Source organism: Alligator sinensis, unplaced genomic scaffold (assembly GCF_000455745.1).
Source record: "Alligator sinensis unplaced genomic scaffold, ASM45574v1 scaffold489_1, whole genome shotgun sequence".
NCBI classification, from domain to species: Eukaryota; Metazoa; Chordata; order Crocodylia; family Alligatoridae; genus Alligator; species Alligator sinensis.
Window position 1 is genome coordinate 2,243,872 of NW_005841901.1, and position 17,963 is coordinate 2,261,834.

The window sequence follows — 17,963 nt, forward strand, 5'->3', positions numbered from 1 at the left end:
CTACTTTTTCCGTGTGTTGGGAATGAGTGGAAAATGATTCTATCTGTGTAGTTGAGAAATAATCCTCCACTCCCTGATATTCTAGAGGGAACAAGGAGTATGAATGCAGATTTTGCCATTATTTGTCTTCCTAAAAAGGTGTGTGAACATTCAATTTAACAAAATCCATACAAACAACAGATCTTAGATGGTAGAGAGGTTCACTCTGATATGGTGGCACCCAGCTACGTAGATTTATCTGAAAGGTGATAAATGTTTCCATATTTAGTTTTCCATCTTATGTATCTGCTGAGAGGTAGCCTGCCTTTGCTCATAAAAAAATATACTGCTACACTTTCCGTGCTTTTTGCACTTGGATATTTCATTCCTCGTTCTGTTTTTGAAATGAACCTTCTTTTTACTCATCTGAACCCCTGGAGTGTTTTAGTTGATTAGAATAGAGTTCTACTGTAAATTACCATAAAGAAAAAAAATAACTATAATTTTTGTTCTCGAAAGATACAAATTACAATAGATCCCAATGTTCCTCACAGATTTAGGAATTTATTTTTATTTCTACACTTCTACTCTTTCACTTGAAAAAACTTGATTGTGAAAACTGGGCTGATTCATCAGTACATAGACATGTACCAAGCCTACTTAAGTGGCTTAAGTACTTGAAATTTTAAACACAGTTTCTGCCAGTCACATGGAGGAAGCACAGGCCAGGAATGGAGATCTTTTTACCTCTGTCACCTCTGAATACAAGAATTACAGTTAAGGTGACATTCATTACCAGTTCAGTCACTTCAGGGGAGGCATTCACTTTGAAGATCTTAGGCATTTTTATCAGACGTGTAAGTGATTTGCTGACTTTGACAAATTATTTCGGTCATCTAGGAAGAACAAACATGGCTGTGAAATCTGTCGCTGTAAGAAATGCCCAGAACTACCTTGTGGTAAGATCTGTCCAATGGGCTTCCAGCAGAACAATCATGGTTGTCTTATCTGCAAGTGCAGAGGTAGGTGTTGAACGCATTACCTCCCTATGTTTGTTTTCAAAGCAGTTAAAAGCCAGGAGAAATTAAGAATACTATCCAATAATCAATACAACTTGGTAGCTCATATGATAGACGTCATTTTTATAATCCATATTTAGTAGAGCTGTTTATCATTACTAGTATTTCTTTTTTATCATTAGTAGTATTTATTTTAATGTCAGTCTGGTAATATTACTTATTCCCAATGCTTTGGTGATATCTTAGATCCTGCATTCATATTACATTGAGAAGTCACTAGAGTCAGTTCATTAACTTCAGTGGAGGCTGGATTATGCCATTAATGAACAACTGCTTAAATTTAAAATAACGGACTGAATTTCTCTTGTTGTTTTTATTTAAATATAGAGTTAGAATTTAACACAGATTTTTCATCACTAACCTATTCTTATAAATATTTACCTAAATTCTACTTTGGGATAAATTAATACCTGAGTAATCTGTCTGTAGTTGGCATTTGGTTCAAGGGCTATTTTTTAGATTATATTCGGGAGTCTTGAATTGGGCTTTGAATTGATGAACAGGAATAGATAAGCAGTAGGTTGGTAAAATGCAGTCTATAGGCAGTCAGCCAAGAGAGTCAGAAAATCAAAAGTAACTTTATTGGTATTCACTTGAGCTTTGGCCATGCAAACGTCTATTGTATACCACAAGTTCCACTTTATATAATAAAGTAAATAACTTGCACATGTGCATTAGGACAGGCAGAAAATTCAGCCATCAAAATTGTTTAAAAGTGTTGTTATTTCTTTTCAAGTGCACAGTTTAGGAGCTAATCTTAAATTTTCTAACTCTATACCAAATTTAAAGATGGCATATCCAGATATAAGTTATGGATCACTAAGTGGATGCAAATGAATGTAAATAGGTAAGTGAGTCTGAATTTAAGAGAAATTAAGAATGAAGGAGTTAAGACTGAGGCAAATTTATGCTGATGTGACAGAAATGGGTGCAAAATAAACTTAAGGAATAACCTTCTCTCTTGTGTTTTATACCCTTTTCCTCCCACATCCATCTCTTCTGCCTTTTCAGCATATGAGTTTCATGATCTTAGGGTCTGGACAAACAAAACATTTGAATATGAAATGTTTAAAAAATGACCTAGTCCCCTTTCAAAATGATTCAAATGAGACTTTTTTTTCTGAAAACCATCATAGCCCTGCCCAAATCAGTGGAAGATTTAGCCCTGATGAATAAAGGTTGAACCTATACTGTTTTCAAATATGGTGAAATAAAAGTATTTCTGTACACAGACTTAGGCATCTGTACAGACTTAGACTTTTACTAGAAAATGTAGGCTAAAGTTGGAATCGGTATATAAGTACATATGACTGAAGAAGCCTAAATTGTTTAGTATATTCAGGGAGGGATCAAGAGAAGAGGTGCAAGCTAATACTAATTTAAATGTTCTTGGTTCTTAGCACTGATTTTGGTCCTGTACGAGCATGTAACTCTTCTTGAAAGACACCTGCAGCTTACTACCTTTATTGACAACTAAGGACAGCAGGGCTGATTTGAGGACTTTTTAGCTTTTTTACTTTGCTATTGTTTGTTTTTTCTTTTTTACTATATAAAGAATCAGGCATCCCCTTTTGGGTAATGCATATAGAATGGGACTTCAGGATTTTCAGTACTGGTAATTGCTGGTTTAACTTTTCAAGCCGTCACCCATGCTGAGTGCTTTTGAAAACTACCTTAATAAAGTAAGCCTTATTTCAATGCAATACATTCTTCTCCTGCCCCTCTTCAAACTTTATAACTTATTTCTGGCATACAGCCAGAACCACCACTGCCACCAAATGCATCATCTGCTCTGTTTAATAAGGTCTTATTGTGCTGTACCACTCCCCAGACAATCTGATTTTGCAGGAAATGCAGGATAGTTCTAGAAGATGGATTGTTAAAGGCTTTGCCATTGACTGGGCCTGTGTGATTACAGCAGTTAATGGTGCTGACTTGCAGCATCCTTAGATTTGCTTACTCCCTGATTCTCTTTTGTACCAATCAGCTTTTGGTGTCAGATAGAACAAGTAAAAGACAATTGGTGAAATCCTTGGCCTCATTAAAGTTAACAGGAGTTCGGCTGTTGAACTTAATAGGGGCAGGATGTCATCCAATACTTCCTGTGTACACAGCACCTCTGCATACATTTATACCACTTGGTGAAGGGCACTGATCACCAGTTGTCTTTGATTAGTTCAGTCTTACCTGTTCTAGGATCAAAGTAGCTTGATCCAGGGTCCAAGCACACTGTAGCTCTGTATATTGTATATTAACCAATGGAGAGAGTAGAGGAAAAGAAAGGCAGCCTCTTTGAGCCTGTCTGTATCAACAATGGGCTATACTAGGGCAGTGAGAGCCAGCCTTGTCAGATATGCCAGAAATTAGCCCCACACCCTCCCCAATTACTGCTCTGCTCTTTCACTTACCCTGCGTTGTTTACTCTGCTTTTTGCTTCCTGTTTTGTTCTTCTCACCTGACCTGATGCTCTGCTCCCTGCCCTATCTGCCACTGCTACTGTCCTCTCCCCAAATCTGTCCCATGCCAGGCTGCCCATGTCACCTGTGGCACCTACACCATAGGTTGGCCACCCTTGTACCAGGGAATGGTATAGTAAAGTATAACTGTTCTGCTCTGCACACACTATGCTCAAAAACAAATGTAATACAATCACTTTAGAGTAGTGTTGGACATGCACCAATAAACATGCCCAAATCAGCGAGCTTCTTGGTATGTGAAAGAAAAGAATACAGGTGAAAGAAGACATTTGTAGGCTGGGGGAACTATTACAAGAACAAACAGAAGAAAGCAAGTGTTATAGGGTATGTCTGCATCAATCCTGGAAGGGAAAGGTAATTAGCCATATTAGTCTGAAGGCAGAGTAGATTTGCACCTTACAGACTAACTAAATTAGAGATATGTAACATAAGCTTCATGAGCCCAATATCACTTCATCAGGTACTGTGAAAGGGCATGTACAAAGCAGTGTATAAAATGGAGAGAATGATTTGAATCCAAAAGACAGGCCATTCTTGAGCATACCCTGCCCCTTCCCTTGCTTCCTGTCACATATATCAAACCTGCAATTGCTTCAGCAGGGTCACTCCAGGTGTTTCCCTCTGGGCTAAGAGCATTAAAAGCAACAAGAGGAGGAGACTTACAACATTTTCAGTTTGACTCTCCCAGATGGTTGTGATGCGTAAGGAGTGCACATGCATCCCCTGAGAGCACTGGTGCACCCCCTGACCAGCCGCTCTCACTGCTTAGGCAACGGGCAGGGGGGGCAGGTGGGAGCGCTGGTGCCCACCTGCAAGCACCGGCTGGGGAGTGGAGCGCTGTGGTGCTCCCAGAAGCAGCCGCAGCCACCCCCCACCCCTCCTGGCCGGCAGGATCAGCCACAGGGGACCCCTCCCTGCCCTGACTAAGGCAGCACCAGTCTCCCATGCTCCCAGAAGACATCACAAGTGGTAATACTGAGTAATTTACTTCTGTACTGGCCTTGTAAGCAAATATTATGGTAGAGTATAGAGTTTGCCAAGCTTTTCCCTGCCTTCACAAGATAGTTTCAATTAAGCTATCAAAAGTATGTCTTCTGCCTGTCCCACTAAGTCTGTAAATCTTCACCAGCTCTGTTTTCCTTTTCAGCATAATTCTCAGGCAAATGACACTGTTTCCTTAGTCTGGGAGCTAGGGAAATTTCACTGGACCTTGTTAAGTTTTGACTTTTTATTATTATTGCCCTATTTCCAGAATTCCCTAAGAGGAAAACTCTGTCTCACTTTGAAAAAGGTGCTTACTTAGCATCATGAGCACAAGATTGAGTTTCTCCTTAATCACTCAGAATCAAGTACTCTGACAGAGGCTTGCTTTATTCATTGTCCAAGTTCTACCTTTGCATAACAAGACCCTCAGCTCAGGATGGCTACCATTTTTAACTGGCTCATGCCTAAAATGTATAATTTCAGGAATCATCCTTTCCTAGACTAATATAGCAACAACAATTAATGACTGAGGTTAACATAATACAGAATTTCAAATTGCATATATACAACTTAGAAGTAATGGTCAATCAGTCTCTAAAGTTATCTGTGCTTCTCATCTGTCAGTCTCTGGGACAGCAGTACTACTGTTGTCAGGCAGCTCTAAGTCCGTTCATTTTGGTTATGCCATAATCTGGGACTCATCCTTCTCAACCTGCTCTGATGTTGCCTGTTTGAGAAGTTCTTAGGCAAGATGGCCAACTCACCGTTCCTTCTCCTCCTTTCAGGAATTTTCAAGTGTCACATATTCCTTCATAGTACCATTCTGTCTTCATAGTACCATTTTCCCCAGCTGACTTTGGGCGAAAAGATGTGGATCCCCTCATGTGTGGGGATGAAATATCCCATGTTATATTTGAGAATATCCTCTTTTTTTCTGGCCAGTGTAAACACATTGCTGCCTGTTTTACTCCACTTAGACAATTTTTATTGTGCCACCAGCTTGGGTTTTTTCTCTTAACTCGGCCTATATTTTGGCATAAGCAACAAATAACTATTTCCTCAGTGTTACTATTCATTTCAGGACAGTACAAATATCTCCAGTCTTTTAGATTTCATGAATAATATAAAAGCCATGATATATATTGTCACAACCCAAGGGTGTGATTTTTGTTTGTGTGTGCTTCGGCACTGCTAAATTGTTCCCGCTAAATTGCAGCTTCTTTGCACGGTGGAGTTTTCTGCTGCAGAAGAGAACCCCGGTGCAAAAGAATTCCCGCCACCAGTAGCTTTCTTTGCAGGGTGCATTTCTTTGTTGCAGCACAGAGATGCTCGTTGCAAAGAGTTCCTGCCATTCATATTCAAATTTGTGCCCCATCATTGGCCAGTTATAAATTATTCACACGTGGCGGCTAGTGATTGGCTTGTTAGCCGTATAAAAGGCTTGAGTGGTTTCCGTCCAAGTTGGAGGACTCCACGAACACCAGGAGGAGGAGACTTCACGCTGTGTGAAGATCTCTAAGCGCTGTGGAGCCTATCGGACCCAGCGCATTTCAAGCAGGCAACAGGGGTCTGATCAGCCTCTAGCCTCTCCCCATCACCGAGCGCAATCCTCGACATATCCCTCTCCCTGCGCCCTGCGCGCAAAAAGGATCCACGGAGCCTAGCAAACTTCGTGAGAGTCTATTTCTTGCCAGCTGGAACAACTGACATAGTTGTTCAGACGACCGGACTACCTCAGAGCACAAGTTCCACGGAGCCTAGCAAACTTCGTGTGAGTCTATTCAGAGCTCTTTTGTACGAGTACTTCCTTCGGTTGGCACGACGGGCTCGTGGTTTAGAGCCTCCAACTGGACAGGCTAGAAGAGTGTTCACGGGAAGGAACTCTAGTCCACCTCTCATCTTTTCTATCTGTAACCGTAACTCAAGCAAGTTTTCCTGCCTGCACCACGACCATTTTTGGTGTAAGTAAACAATCTTTAAATCAACCATTACACGTCTGTAACTAATTCTAGCCCGTGCGTGCCTTGCCGCCGCACGGTCTCCTCTGACCCTGCGTGCCCGGGCTGCTGGCCACAGCCCATGTGCGCAAAGACGGGTCCGCATATCGCTCCCGGCTCGCACGTGGCGACATGGACGGGATCGGGAGGCGGCCCGCACATATGTTTGTGTGTGTGTATATATGTTTTTATTCAATCTGATATAAAATTATATATCAGAATAGCTGATACATCAGCTGATAAAATGAGGTTTTGATCATAAAAGCTTATACGTCTCTAATTCAGTTGCAGTTTTACCCTGTCTTCTGCCTGACTTTAGACTAACACCGTCAAGTACAGAGGAATAGCATTTAGAGATTTTTCTGGATCTGTCAGTCTTAACTGAAAAAGATTCATACTTACAATAGAATATTGTTCTTATTGAGATTTCCACTGTAGGTCTGACAGTATCTATATCTTTAACAGAGATGTCTTTATTCATCCCTGCTGCTTTTTAGCCTTTCTTTAATCCATAGGATTTATCAGAACTATTATTCACTAGGATTGTCCATGTTCTCTTATTAGGAAAGATAAAAGACCTCTCTAGGAGACTGAAAGTAGAGGAGAATCATCATAAACTTTATTTACCTTTGAATGTATCATTTTTTCTGTATCAGCCATTCTAAATGCTACTGGAAGCAACTCCAAGATACAGTACATCAGAGGAAGCAAGTGATATGTTCTTCTCATTTTAGGTATAACACATCAAAACTTGGTGGAAGGGGAACTTGCACAGCTGTTGAGAGAAATCTGATAGCCTAACCATACATTTTTTTTGAGCTCACCCACATCCTGACAGTGAACAGAACCCAGCTGTACTGAAGAGCTATCTCGCTGTATGATTCTTTAGACCACACTCTAAAGCAGGGGTGGGCAGTTATTTTGGCTGGAGGGCCACTTAATGATTTTGATGTCCTCTCATGGGCCACATTGCTCGCTTGTGCTCTCTCTCTCTCTCTCTTCCCCCCCCGCCTGAACTGTCCTTGCAGCTACAGCATGCTTCGATCCACAAAGTCCCAGCCCTGTCTGCAGCTTACACCAGCTTGCACACTGGAAGCAGTGTTGGGCAGGCACCGGCCTGTGCTCTGGACGCTACCAGCAAGTTCCCTGTAGGGATTGGGGCAACTGCCCAAGACCACAACTGATGCGCTGAAGCATCAGCATCAGCTGCAGATCTGGACAGACACCCCAATGCACACCCAAAACCTGCTGGGCAAGTCCACAGCTGATGCCAGCACCTGGGGCAGGAGCTGGGTAAGCTACAGAAAAGGCCGAGATGTGCCTGGCACAACCCAGGAGCCAGAGCCACTGGCTCCTCATGGGCCAAATCCCCTGACTTTGTGGCCTCCTGCCCGTGGGCTGGATACAATCTGTTGGTGAGATGAATCCAGCCCATGGGCTGTATTTCCTCCCTCCCCCGCCCCATTCTAAAGCCTGTTGAAATGATTTCTGTTTCAGTTTCCTATCAAGAAAAGATACAGCTGAAGTGACCAGACTGGGAACATTTTAACTTATAATTTACACCATATTGTCTTGAATATGAAAGGACTTGGGGATATCAGAAGCCTTCTAAAAAAACGGATTTTTTATAAGTTATCTGTAGAGCCCAGTTGGATCCAATACAATGTTCCTTTAGTTAATCAGGTGTTCTGTTTAACTGAATGCCTTTTAGACAGGGTGGTTCAGTTAAGCTACTATACATGTTTATTTGTACTATTTAAAGCCATATTTCCGAATAATAACATGTAGGAATATTACAGTTTTTTAGAAAAATGTCATTTCCAGCTTCAATACAACTTTTGAAATTAGGGATGGCAAAAGCCTACTTAGGACACTTATGAACAAATGCACAAATTACAGCAAGTTAAAAAGAGGGCAGGGATATCCTGTTTGTCCATAACTATCCATGTGCCTGCACTTATTCCATGGTAGCTGAGCCTTGTAATGATGTATGTCAGCATTTCCCAACCGGTGTGCCACATCACACCTGGACTTGCCTGACAGCACACCAGTGTGCTGCAGCATTTTGGATGAACTTTTCAGGTATAGATCACAATCATCTCATGTATGAGAGAGTTTTCTCTGAAAATTTGTATAATACATATTCATTTTCAATATTACTGATTCCATTAAAAAGAATACTATTGTTATATCTCTTAGAAATTAAATTAAATTATTTTAATAACAATAACATAATGTACATTGTAAGTTTTATTTGCCACTATTTTTTCAGACAGGACATGAATTACAAAACATGGATATGAAAAACTCTGGAGCTTATGTCACTCGTTTTCTATTCAATTACACACATTTTTCAAAGAAATCCGTGCAAAAATCTATTAATATATATCATTCACTTCTGTTAAAAAAAAAAAAAAAAAAAAGATTTCTGTGGGTTAGTTTTGTGTGCAGAAGTTACTTCTCACTACACCAGGAGGGGAATATACAAGTGTTCACTCTTGCGCGAGTTTCTCAGCCTGGAAGTTTTTTCTCCTGGGAAGGGCATGTTTCCCCTGGGAGAAATTGAATGCACACTTATATTGTCATAGTTTCTACCAGGAGCATCGGAATTCTCCTGGTAAAAACATAATGCCTGTAGGTGGCCAATGTGCTGCTGAGCTTCAGCAACCATCTAGAAAATAGTGTTAAGTGGTATTTCATGAACAGTCATGGCAAAATGCATTTGGAGTTGTTCCCCATCCGGTAAGGACCTTTGCTTTACTCATTTAAACATCAAGTTCTTTGCCCCATGCTTGGATAACATTGTTTTTCATGCAGAAGTCTCCTGATAGATTGTAGTTTATCCATTAAAATATTTAAAAATACTTTGGGGTTGCTTACCCATCTGTCTTTAAAAACGAAGTAATTTTAAGTAGTCTCTGTGCTATTGTATGGCTTAAATTTCTAAATCTGCCTGGATTTCTCTGTTTAGCCAGTTGTGGCTAAAATGGGGGGCGGAAGACCGGAAGGCACTTTGAGATGCTGACTCTGAAACCCCGTGAGACATTAACCTGTTTATCACATTTTAAGTGTAATTATGTTTTAAATAGTGACCTGGCCACACGTTCATTCAATTAATGGTATAATAAAACAAAAAATAAGCCAGGAAGTTGTACAAAATATGTCCAATAATTTTGTAGCTAGTTCCTTTCATAGCCTTTAACTGAATGCGTGGCCAGTGTGCCCAAGTTCTGGAGCATACCAAAACCCTCTAAGATTCCCTTTGACTCTTGAGGCTGGGAATGATGGTCAGCTAATTAGGGCTCCCAGCCAGGGGAATACAGGGAGCCAAGCTTCCTACTTGCCAGTGCAGGGGGAGGCCAGGATCATGTTCCCAGGCTTCCCCTGCACCAGCAACTTGGTGCAATGGGTGCTGATGCTCAGTCCCACAATCGCATCTCCTGCCATGCACATATGTTGGGATTTGTGCATCGCATCCCATCGTGCCTTTAATCTAACACCTGTCAGTGACCCAAGAGATAGATCAGTGGAAGCCCTTCAAAAACGAAAACAAAAAAGATTTTTAAATAGCATCTTTACAGTACAGTAGTGGGCCATTCTCCTAATCCACTACACATTAAACACCAGTGGCTTTGAACAGTACTAAAGGGTATTCACACAAACCAATGTCTCTAAATAATCATTTCCAAGAAAAGAGAATCCCAGAAGGACTTATGTTGACTAACAGATGCTGAAAGTTTATATGGCAGAGAAACAAAATCAAAGTTGTGGTGGTTAGAGCATTGAGTTAAGAGGCAAAGACAGACAGCTTCAGACCCCCTGTGGGCAAGGGAGACCTAGAAACATCTCTTGTTTCCTGGGCAAGTGCTTTAACCACTCACCTACTGAAGCTAAAACATATGAGGGTGCCTCTCCTCCTTATCTGGCATCTAACCTCTGTTAGTTATGGTGTTTTGCCAGCTACATTTTCAAGGTTTTTCTGTGCACATGGTATGTGTGTGTATGTAGTCACATATGTCCCCAGCAAGCACGTAGCCTATGTGCATGCTCACTTTACTTATATGCGCACACTCATATGTCCTCACAGGAAAGGGTATGGAATCTCAATGTGTAAATGCCCAAAATCTACTTACAGAGATGTAAAATTGCCTTTTAAGTACACAAAGGGTATTCTACCTGTAGTTTCTTAAGTCTATACTACGTTGGGCCTTAAGCTATATATCCAATTCAACCAAATTCTAAATCAAGTTACTTAACTTTTAGCCACAAATATAAGTGTTTTGTTAAATGTTTGGATTTAAACAGGTGCTTTAATATTTGGTTATATCAAGGCCAAAGAAATTGTATAAAACAACTAGAATGCCACGGCATTAAATATGTAGCCATTTCTGAGAAGTCAGTGCAGATGTTATGATCACTAGTAAGTTAGAGGGCAAGTGTATCTGCAACAGCATAATCACCAGTCTAGAGATGTACTTGTTAAAATTTTGTCCCCAAATAAAAAGGAGAATTGAGGTGAACCCTGTGTCTGATGTAGGCCCTGTTTCAGTTAAGATTGAAGAGGATTCCAAAACCCCATCCAGTGTTTGCTTTCCACATATTTGGAGAGGATCTCCCAATTTGTAACCTTGATCTTCCATGCTACAGAATAAGTCAATTCCTTTTAGTTCCACTTTTAGTGGGCATGGACAGCAATCAATCACTGTCCTTTTATAATTCTTCCAACATTTAACAGATTATCATTGTCTAAGAACTTTCCTCATTCTTCTCTTGACTAAACAAAACCAGTTTGTTCAGCCTTTCCTGATGGATCTTATCATTCTTTTCTCCTATGGAATGTGTGCGCTTAATCAAGATCTCTTAAAGTCTGGTGCTCAAAATTGAATTGGTAATACATCTCAGAATTAAGTTCCTTCTTTTGCAACGACATCATACTCTTGACTCTTACTGAGTTTGTGATCTATTATGTTGGCACTGGATTTATGACCCAGATACCTTATTCAAGCAGACCCAAACCCTCAGACTGACCACGACCTCTCTATTCGATAATAGGCATTTTATCTTGATACACAGTAATACCAGATAAGACTAATGCAGGCAAGACAAACAGTTCTGTATCTACCAGTCCTAGTGCTGTCACAGAGGGAAAGCATGTCTGTCCAGTACCTGAGCTTCACCCTGTGGTTCTTTTCTTGAATGGCAGATGGCAGCAGCCTGGAGCTCAAGGGTCAAGGCCTATCGCCCCCTCGCCCCAGTAGGGTGGGTGAGACGGGCTGATAATGTGCCCTCTGTCCATGGTAGCCTTGGTTCCCCCATCAGGGGCCATTTGCTGTTCTGAAATCCCTCCTTTTGTATTCTTTTCCTCCTCTGATGACTCTTCATCTCCTGGCATCATTGATTGGTCTCCCTTTGATCATCATACTGTCCACATTATGTTCTGTCAGCATATTCCTTTGTTCCAGCAAGCCTATCACATGCACACATCTTAATTTGGTTATTTACTGATGTCTTAATTTGGTCTGTCCATGAAAACCAGAAATCCCAAGGGGTCTGCCGCCTTATCTCATGTTATGGAACAGTGTGGTACATGTCTTCAGTTTCACAGCCTGTCTCTCTGTTGGCTTCAGAGACAGTGGGTCTGGAAGGAAACTTTGTCACAAATAGGCTTTTAGAAACCAATTAACCCTTGCCGTTCCCCTGGACCATAGTTCTTATACATACCTATTTTATCTACAGTCTAGTTCCCAAAAGCAAATGTCTAAATACCATTTTCTAGCCATTACATTATAACCTTCAGGTCCTTTCCTGATATACATGTGCCTAGCCAGTTGCTCCCCATTTTGCATTCAATTTCTTCTTCCTACAGGTAGCACTTGACTCCTCTTTTCATATTGTTGATTTTGGACACTATCTCCAGTTTGTCAACTTCATTTTGAAGTATGATCCTGTCCTCCAAAGTGCTTACAACCTCTCTTAAGTTGGTGCCATCTTCAGGTTTTATCAGCATACTTCAGAATACTTTAAAAGCTTACAGCTGGTTTAAATTATCTTCAAAATTATTTTTTTAAAGAGAGTACTTCCAAGCACTTTTGCAATCTTCACATATGGATACACTATGTTAAAAAAACACACACAGTGGTAAATGAGGAACAGGAAATACTTGTAGTATCTCAGATAACAAGGTGTGGTAAATGTGAGTAAATAATGGCTTTTTGGCAGTACTGGTGAGTTTGTGAGCACAGGTCTCCTGCTACTCTATATATACCTCTATCTGAATGGACCTCATATACTAAGATCTAGCATACTACCTAAATGCCAAGTCTACTTGTTGTGGCTCTTTGTTAATTGTAATTAGTGTGGCTATAATGGACTTTATTCTGGTAGTTTAAAACTGCAGTTCCCAAACTAGGAAGTGCAACCTCAGGTGGCATCAGAGCAGTTACAAACAGGGTCAAAAGCCCCCCGAAGCCCATGACTTTTCTAGGTCTACAATTATGTTATTCCCTTAATTAACAGGAGGTAGGAATTTTACAGTATCTCAATTGTTGCACTATAATGTTGAGCATCTCTGCTCCTATTCTGTAGTATGTCAAAGGTAAACTAGAGTTCATTTTTGGGTGAGCTGCCCCCCCATTTAGTTCTCACTGGAGTAAGAACCAATCGCTATAAAGTCACTATTAAAAAGAAACAGGAGTATCATTCCCCTTCTCATTCCCATCACAGCCACTTGCCTTTCCTCTCCCAGGTTTTTTGTTTGTTTGTTTTAAAAAGAAAAACATTAAAAAAACCTGACAAGAAATACACGGATGGTATTTTTAATACAGATAATAACTTCTCATACTGACAGCAACAGAACTCAATTGACTTACCATTAGAAACAACTCCATGGTCTATAGCAGTGGTTTTCAACCCTTTTTTATTTGTGGACCCCTAAAAAAATTTTGAATGGACGTACAGACCCGTTTGAATTGTAAGCATGGGTATTCATATACTTTTGATTGATCATAGTCACCTTTTTGGACCACAGGTTGAAAACTACCGGTATACAGAAACCCCAACCAAAAGCCAGTCCTAGGATGCCAAGTTCAGGCCTCCCTCTCGGCTGGCAAGTCAAAAATGTTAGCTCATACAACCCAAAGTATCATAGTCTCATCTACCAGTCAGTGTGGAATAGGAAAAACAAATATAACTTTCAACATCTAATTTCTTTCAAAGTTAATGAAATTATATAAAAATGAAAACAAGATGTCGCCGCCGAGAGCCGCGGCGCGGGGTTCGGGGCTTTAGGAGCCCTAGTCGGTGGGCGGGTACTTGTGACACTTGGAGTGGAATCAGGTACTCAAGCGTTTTGGTTAAACAAAAGGTTGTTTACTTACACTGCTCGTACAGTGCAGGTCATATGCTTGCTTCGGTTATGGTTACAAAACTTGGGTTGGGCAGAAATTACAAAGATGTTGGTCGGTCTGCAGATGTGTTCGGGGTGTTCGGGCCCGCAGTCGTCTTACGTCTCGGGTGGGGGTGTGCTAGGCCCCCTTGGGTCGGTGACGGGGAGTCCTTAGTGGTTGATCAGGCCGCTAAGTTCGCTTCTGAAACACGCGAGGAGTTTGCTAGGCTCCACAGTGTACTCAGAGTTCTCCACGAGATGTATGTGGAGTCCTCCAACTTGGGCAGAAACTGCTCAAGCCTCTTATACGGCTAGCAAGCCAATCACTAGCCGCCAGGTAGGAATAATTTAGAACAGTCCAATAGTGGGATACAAATTTGCATAAGATTGGCGGGAACTCCTTTGCACCGTGCATTTCTGTGCTGCAAAGAAGAAATGCACACTGCAAAGAAAGCTACAAATTGGTGGTAACTTTTTCTAGGTCATTAACGTATAGTCACTGGGCTCTGGAGTTTTCCCCTCGTGACCTACTTACGTGACCTACTTACAAAATGATTGACAGACTGCCTTCTGTATCAAACTATGGAATCCTCCCACTGTACTATAGGCATATGAACAATGGGTTCTGACACAAGATAGTATTCAAAAAATGTATGGTAGCGGATTATGTTACCTGGGATATTTTCATTCACCAGCATGACCAATTGTAATTTACTTGTGGCTTCTTTCAGCTTGTGACTTGTTAGGTGTGAAAGGCCATCATTAATATATGCCAGGATGTTTAATATCATGTTGTCCATTATCATGTATTCATAATATAGGTAATCTTATGTACTGTTACATTTTAAAAGTTTCTGCTTATTGATTGATGTAGTTATTGTATTTATTCTTTATTTCTATTTCTGCTTTATTTCCTCCTGTCCTCCTATCATTTTTTCCATCTAGGAAAAGGGTTGAGAAAGGAAGTGTCTGTTTTTCCACAGACAGGTTTTTTTTTTCATTTTGATGTTTATCAACTGTTTCTTCCCTTTTATTTTCTTAACCATCTCCTGTTTCCCGTGTCTTTTTTTTCTTCCAAGTTTACTTCAGTCAGATACGACTGCTGTCTGTCTGTCTGCCTCTCTTTTCCCTTCTCCCCCCACCTCCATTTCTTCACCTCTCTATTATTCTCTGTATGTCTATAAGCTTCAGTGTTTCCTTCCTACATTACTCACATTTTCTAAATCTTACTATACTCCAGCAGAGGTAGGAGACTACAAGTATTTTAAGGATATTAGATCTGTGAGAGCTAAGGAAATCTCTTCTCAGTTTTCTCCCTTCTCTGAGAAATATGGTGGGCCCACCAACACTATATTATTTTTCTCAGCTCCAGTGGGACTGCTATAAATTCTTATCATCACATATATGAAGATAACAGAAGCCAAAGATCTCCCCTCTTCATTCCTGGAAACATAGGAATAATGGAGGGTGGCCATGCTGGTTAATCAATTCTCTCCTAATGGGAGGGCAGGAGATAAGAGGTTAGGAGATCAACGTATTAACTCAAAATTGTAGCATTGATCAAATTCATCCCTGATGTATTTCTCATGTAGTTAAATCAGGGATTAATTTAGCTGAGGGAACTTTGTTCTGTATGATCAAAGATTATAACAAGCAGAGTGTGTGAGCAAGATATGCTGCTACTGATTAATCAGCATAAGTAAATGCCTAGTTCTGAAGCCCAAGTGACAACCCATGCTACAATCAGGTCTAAAAATATTCAGATCAAAGCAAATCTTCCCTTGTTCATATGGGTACAGAAAATTTTCATCAACATTGACATGCAAAGTATCAGCAGAAGGAAATGAATGATGCTTTTCTTATAGATGCTGCATCAAACTACAATAAAAATGTCCCTTCCACCTTGGTATACCTTGCAGTTCCTTGTTCCATGTGCCCCACGATTGATCCTGCTTCTCAGATTAGGAGACAGAAAGAAACTGTGAATAATAATAATCTTTAAAATTTAATGCGTTCTAAGCAATACACTCTCACCCGGGCACTGTATTTTCTGATCATCTTATGCAGAGGCACCAGCTTCTCTTATGCCACCAGTAAAAACAGGCTCATGCCTGTCAATGGATGGGCGCCGTCATGAAAATGAGGAGAGCTGGCATGATGGTTGCAGAGAATGTTACTGTCACAATGGACGGGAGATGTGTGCCTTGATAACCTGCCCTGTTCCTAACTGTGGCAACCCCACCATACATCCAGGACAATGTTGTCCATCGTGTCCAGGTAAAATGTTACACTCTATGTTCTATCATAAATCAACCTTTCTTTCACTCGTGTGTACCAGTTTCTCACACGTGAGAAATAGAACTTTAGTTAAGGCACAAGTGCAAGTCAACGGGACACATTTCTGTTACCAGCTATACCACAAATTAGGCTGGGTGACTTAGGACTAAGTTCACTGTGGTTCACTTTCCCCAGATGTAAAGTATCAATACAAATACTTCACTTGTATGTAGTGAGTCTTAATTAATATTTGTACAGATGGTTGAGACCCAGGGAAAGAAGGATGGAGGATTGCCTTGAACTGCCATTTGCTTAGGGGCCAACAAATGCTGAAAACTTAATTTTGTATAACATTAATCATAGAGCCCTGCCATTAGAGTTTTTCTTCTTGTGCAAGATGTATCACCAACTCACCCCACCTGTTAGCAGTGCGGTCCCCACATAAGAGGCGCTTTGTAAGCTGGTTGTCTATAAATTGTGCCCCATCTATACAAAAACTATTTTAAAGATGTTATAGTTCTCAGATATTGTTTCCAGTTTATAAGCTATGAGTTCAAAAAATCTTCTGAGCTGCCATTACAAGGTATTCATAATATTTTGTGTTAAAAGTAAGTCTTCAGTAATGATCATCTACTTATGATCATCTTCACTGCCTTTTATGTAAATATTCATTTTTTTATTAATTGAACCTATTGATTCCACACTGAGCAAACATTTCTGTTCTATCTGCAGTGGAAGATTATTGTGATTCTTTAGATAGGAAGGCTAAGGATAACTACAGTACAATTCCAATATTGTTTTCAGTGACAGCAAAGTTAACACATTAACAACTCATGAAAAAACTGTTGCTATATGTCCTATAAGAATGGTGTTATATTTGTATCATTTACCTCAATGAAACTGCTATAAGGAGGTTATTTAAATATAACAAATGATTATATGTAACTTAAATAGTTATTAAATATCAATGTATTATAAGTCAATGTAGGCATTTACTAATATTTACAGTAAACTGTATGGTAAATGTAGTAGTTCTGATAATGATATTAATTTTTTAAAAAGCTAAAGTAATAGGAAGCAGGAAATCATTGAAAAGTTTCAGATAAAATTTTAATGTGTTGAATGCAAGAGACAAAATAACAATTAGAATGTAATTAAATGATATATATTTAGCAGTATAAAAATAACTAATATTTAACATTTAAAAATTTATTAACCACACAGTAGGGCTGTGCGAAGGTTCGGGTGCTGATTTGATTTGGAGGAGATTCGGCCCGATTCGGTGGCTGAATTTCCAAATTCGAATCAAATCAGGAGACCAATAAAAAGGTCCAAATAAATTTGAAGCTCTCTCAATCAATTCAGAAAAGATTCGGAGAGATTCGGACAGTCCCCCCCACTTGCTGCCATGGCGGGGTCTGGAGGAGGGGGGAAGGGACCATGGGAGGACTTCTGCCAAGCCCCATCCCCTGCATCCCCCACCCCCTGAGCACCCCCGACCCCCATCCGCTCTCCCAGCCCCATCAATGGCTGCTCCACTTGGCCCCAGCATCCCGGCTCTTAAAAAACAAACACACACACAAACAAAAAAGCCCCACACTCACCAGCTCCTGCCAGGTGGGGGGAAGATCCCTGCTGCCCTGCGCTGCATGGGGAGATATGCCACAAGCAATTCATCTCCCGTCCTCTCTCCCAGACCTGTTAATGGCTGCCCCACCTGGCCCTAGCATCCTGGCTCTTTTAAAAAAAAAAAAAAAAAAAAAAAAAAATCCCCCCCCCCCCCTGG

General features: G+C 40.5%; 1 protein-coding gene across 1 annotated transcript in view; it reads left to right on the forward strand.

The window, feature by feature from the left end:
- CRIM1 (cysteine rich transmembrane BMP regulator 1) overlaps positions 1-17,963 on the forward strand; it is a 359,396-nt gene that overhangs the window by 299,828 nt on the left and 41,605 nt on the right. The window contains exons 10-11 of the mRNA XM_025197632.1: positions 880-1,001; positions 15,968-16,177. Coding sequence (XP_025053417.1) covers positions 880-1,001; positions 15,968-16,177 — 332 coding nt within the window. The remainder of the gene's footprint in view (positions 1-879; positions 1,002-15,967; positions 16,178-17,963) is intronic.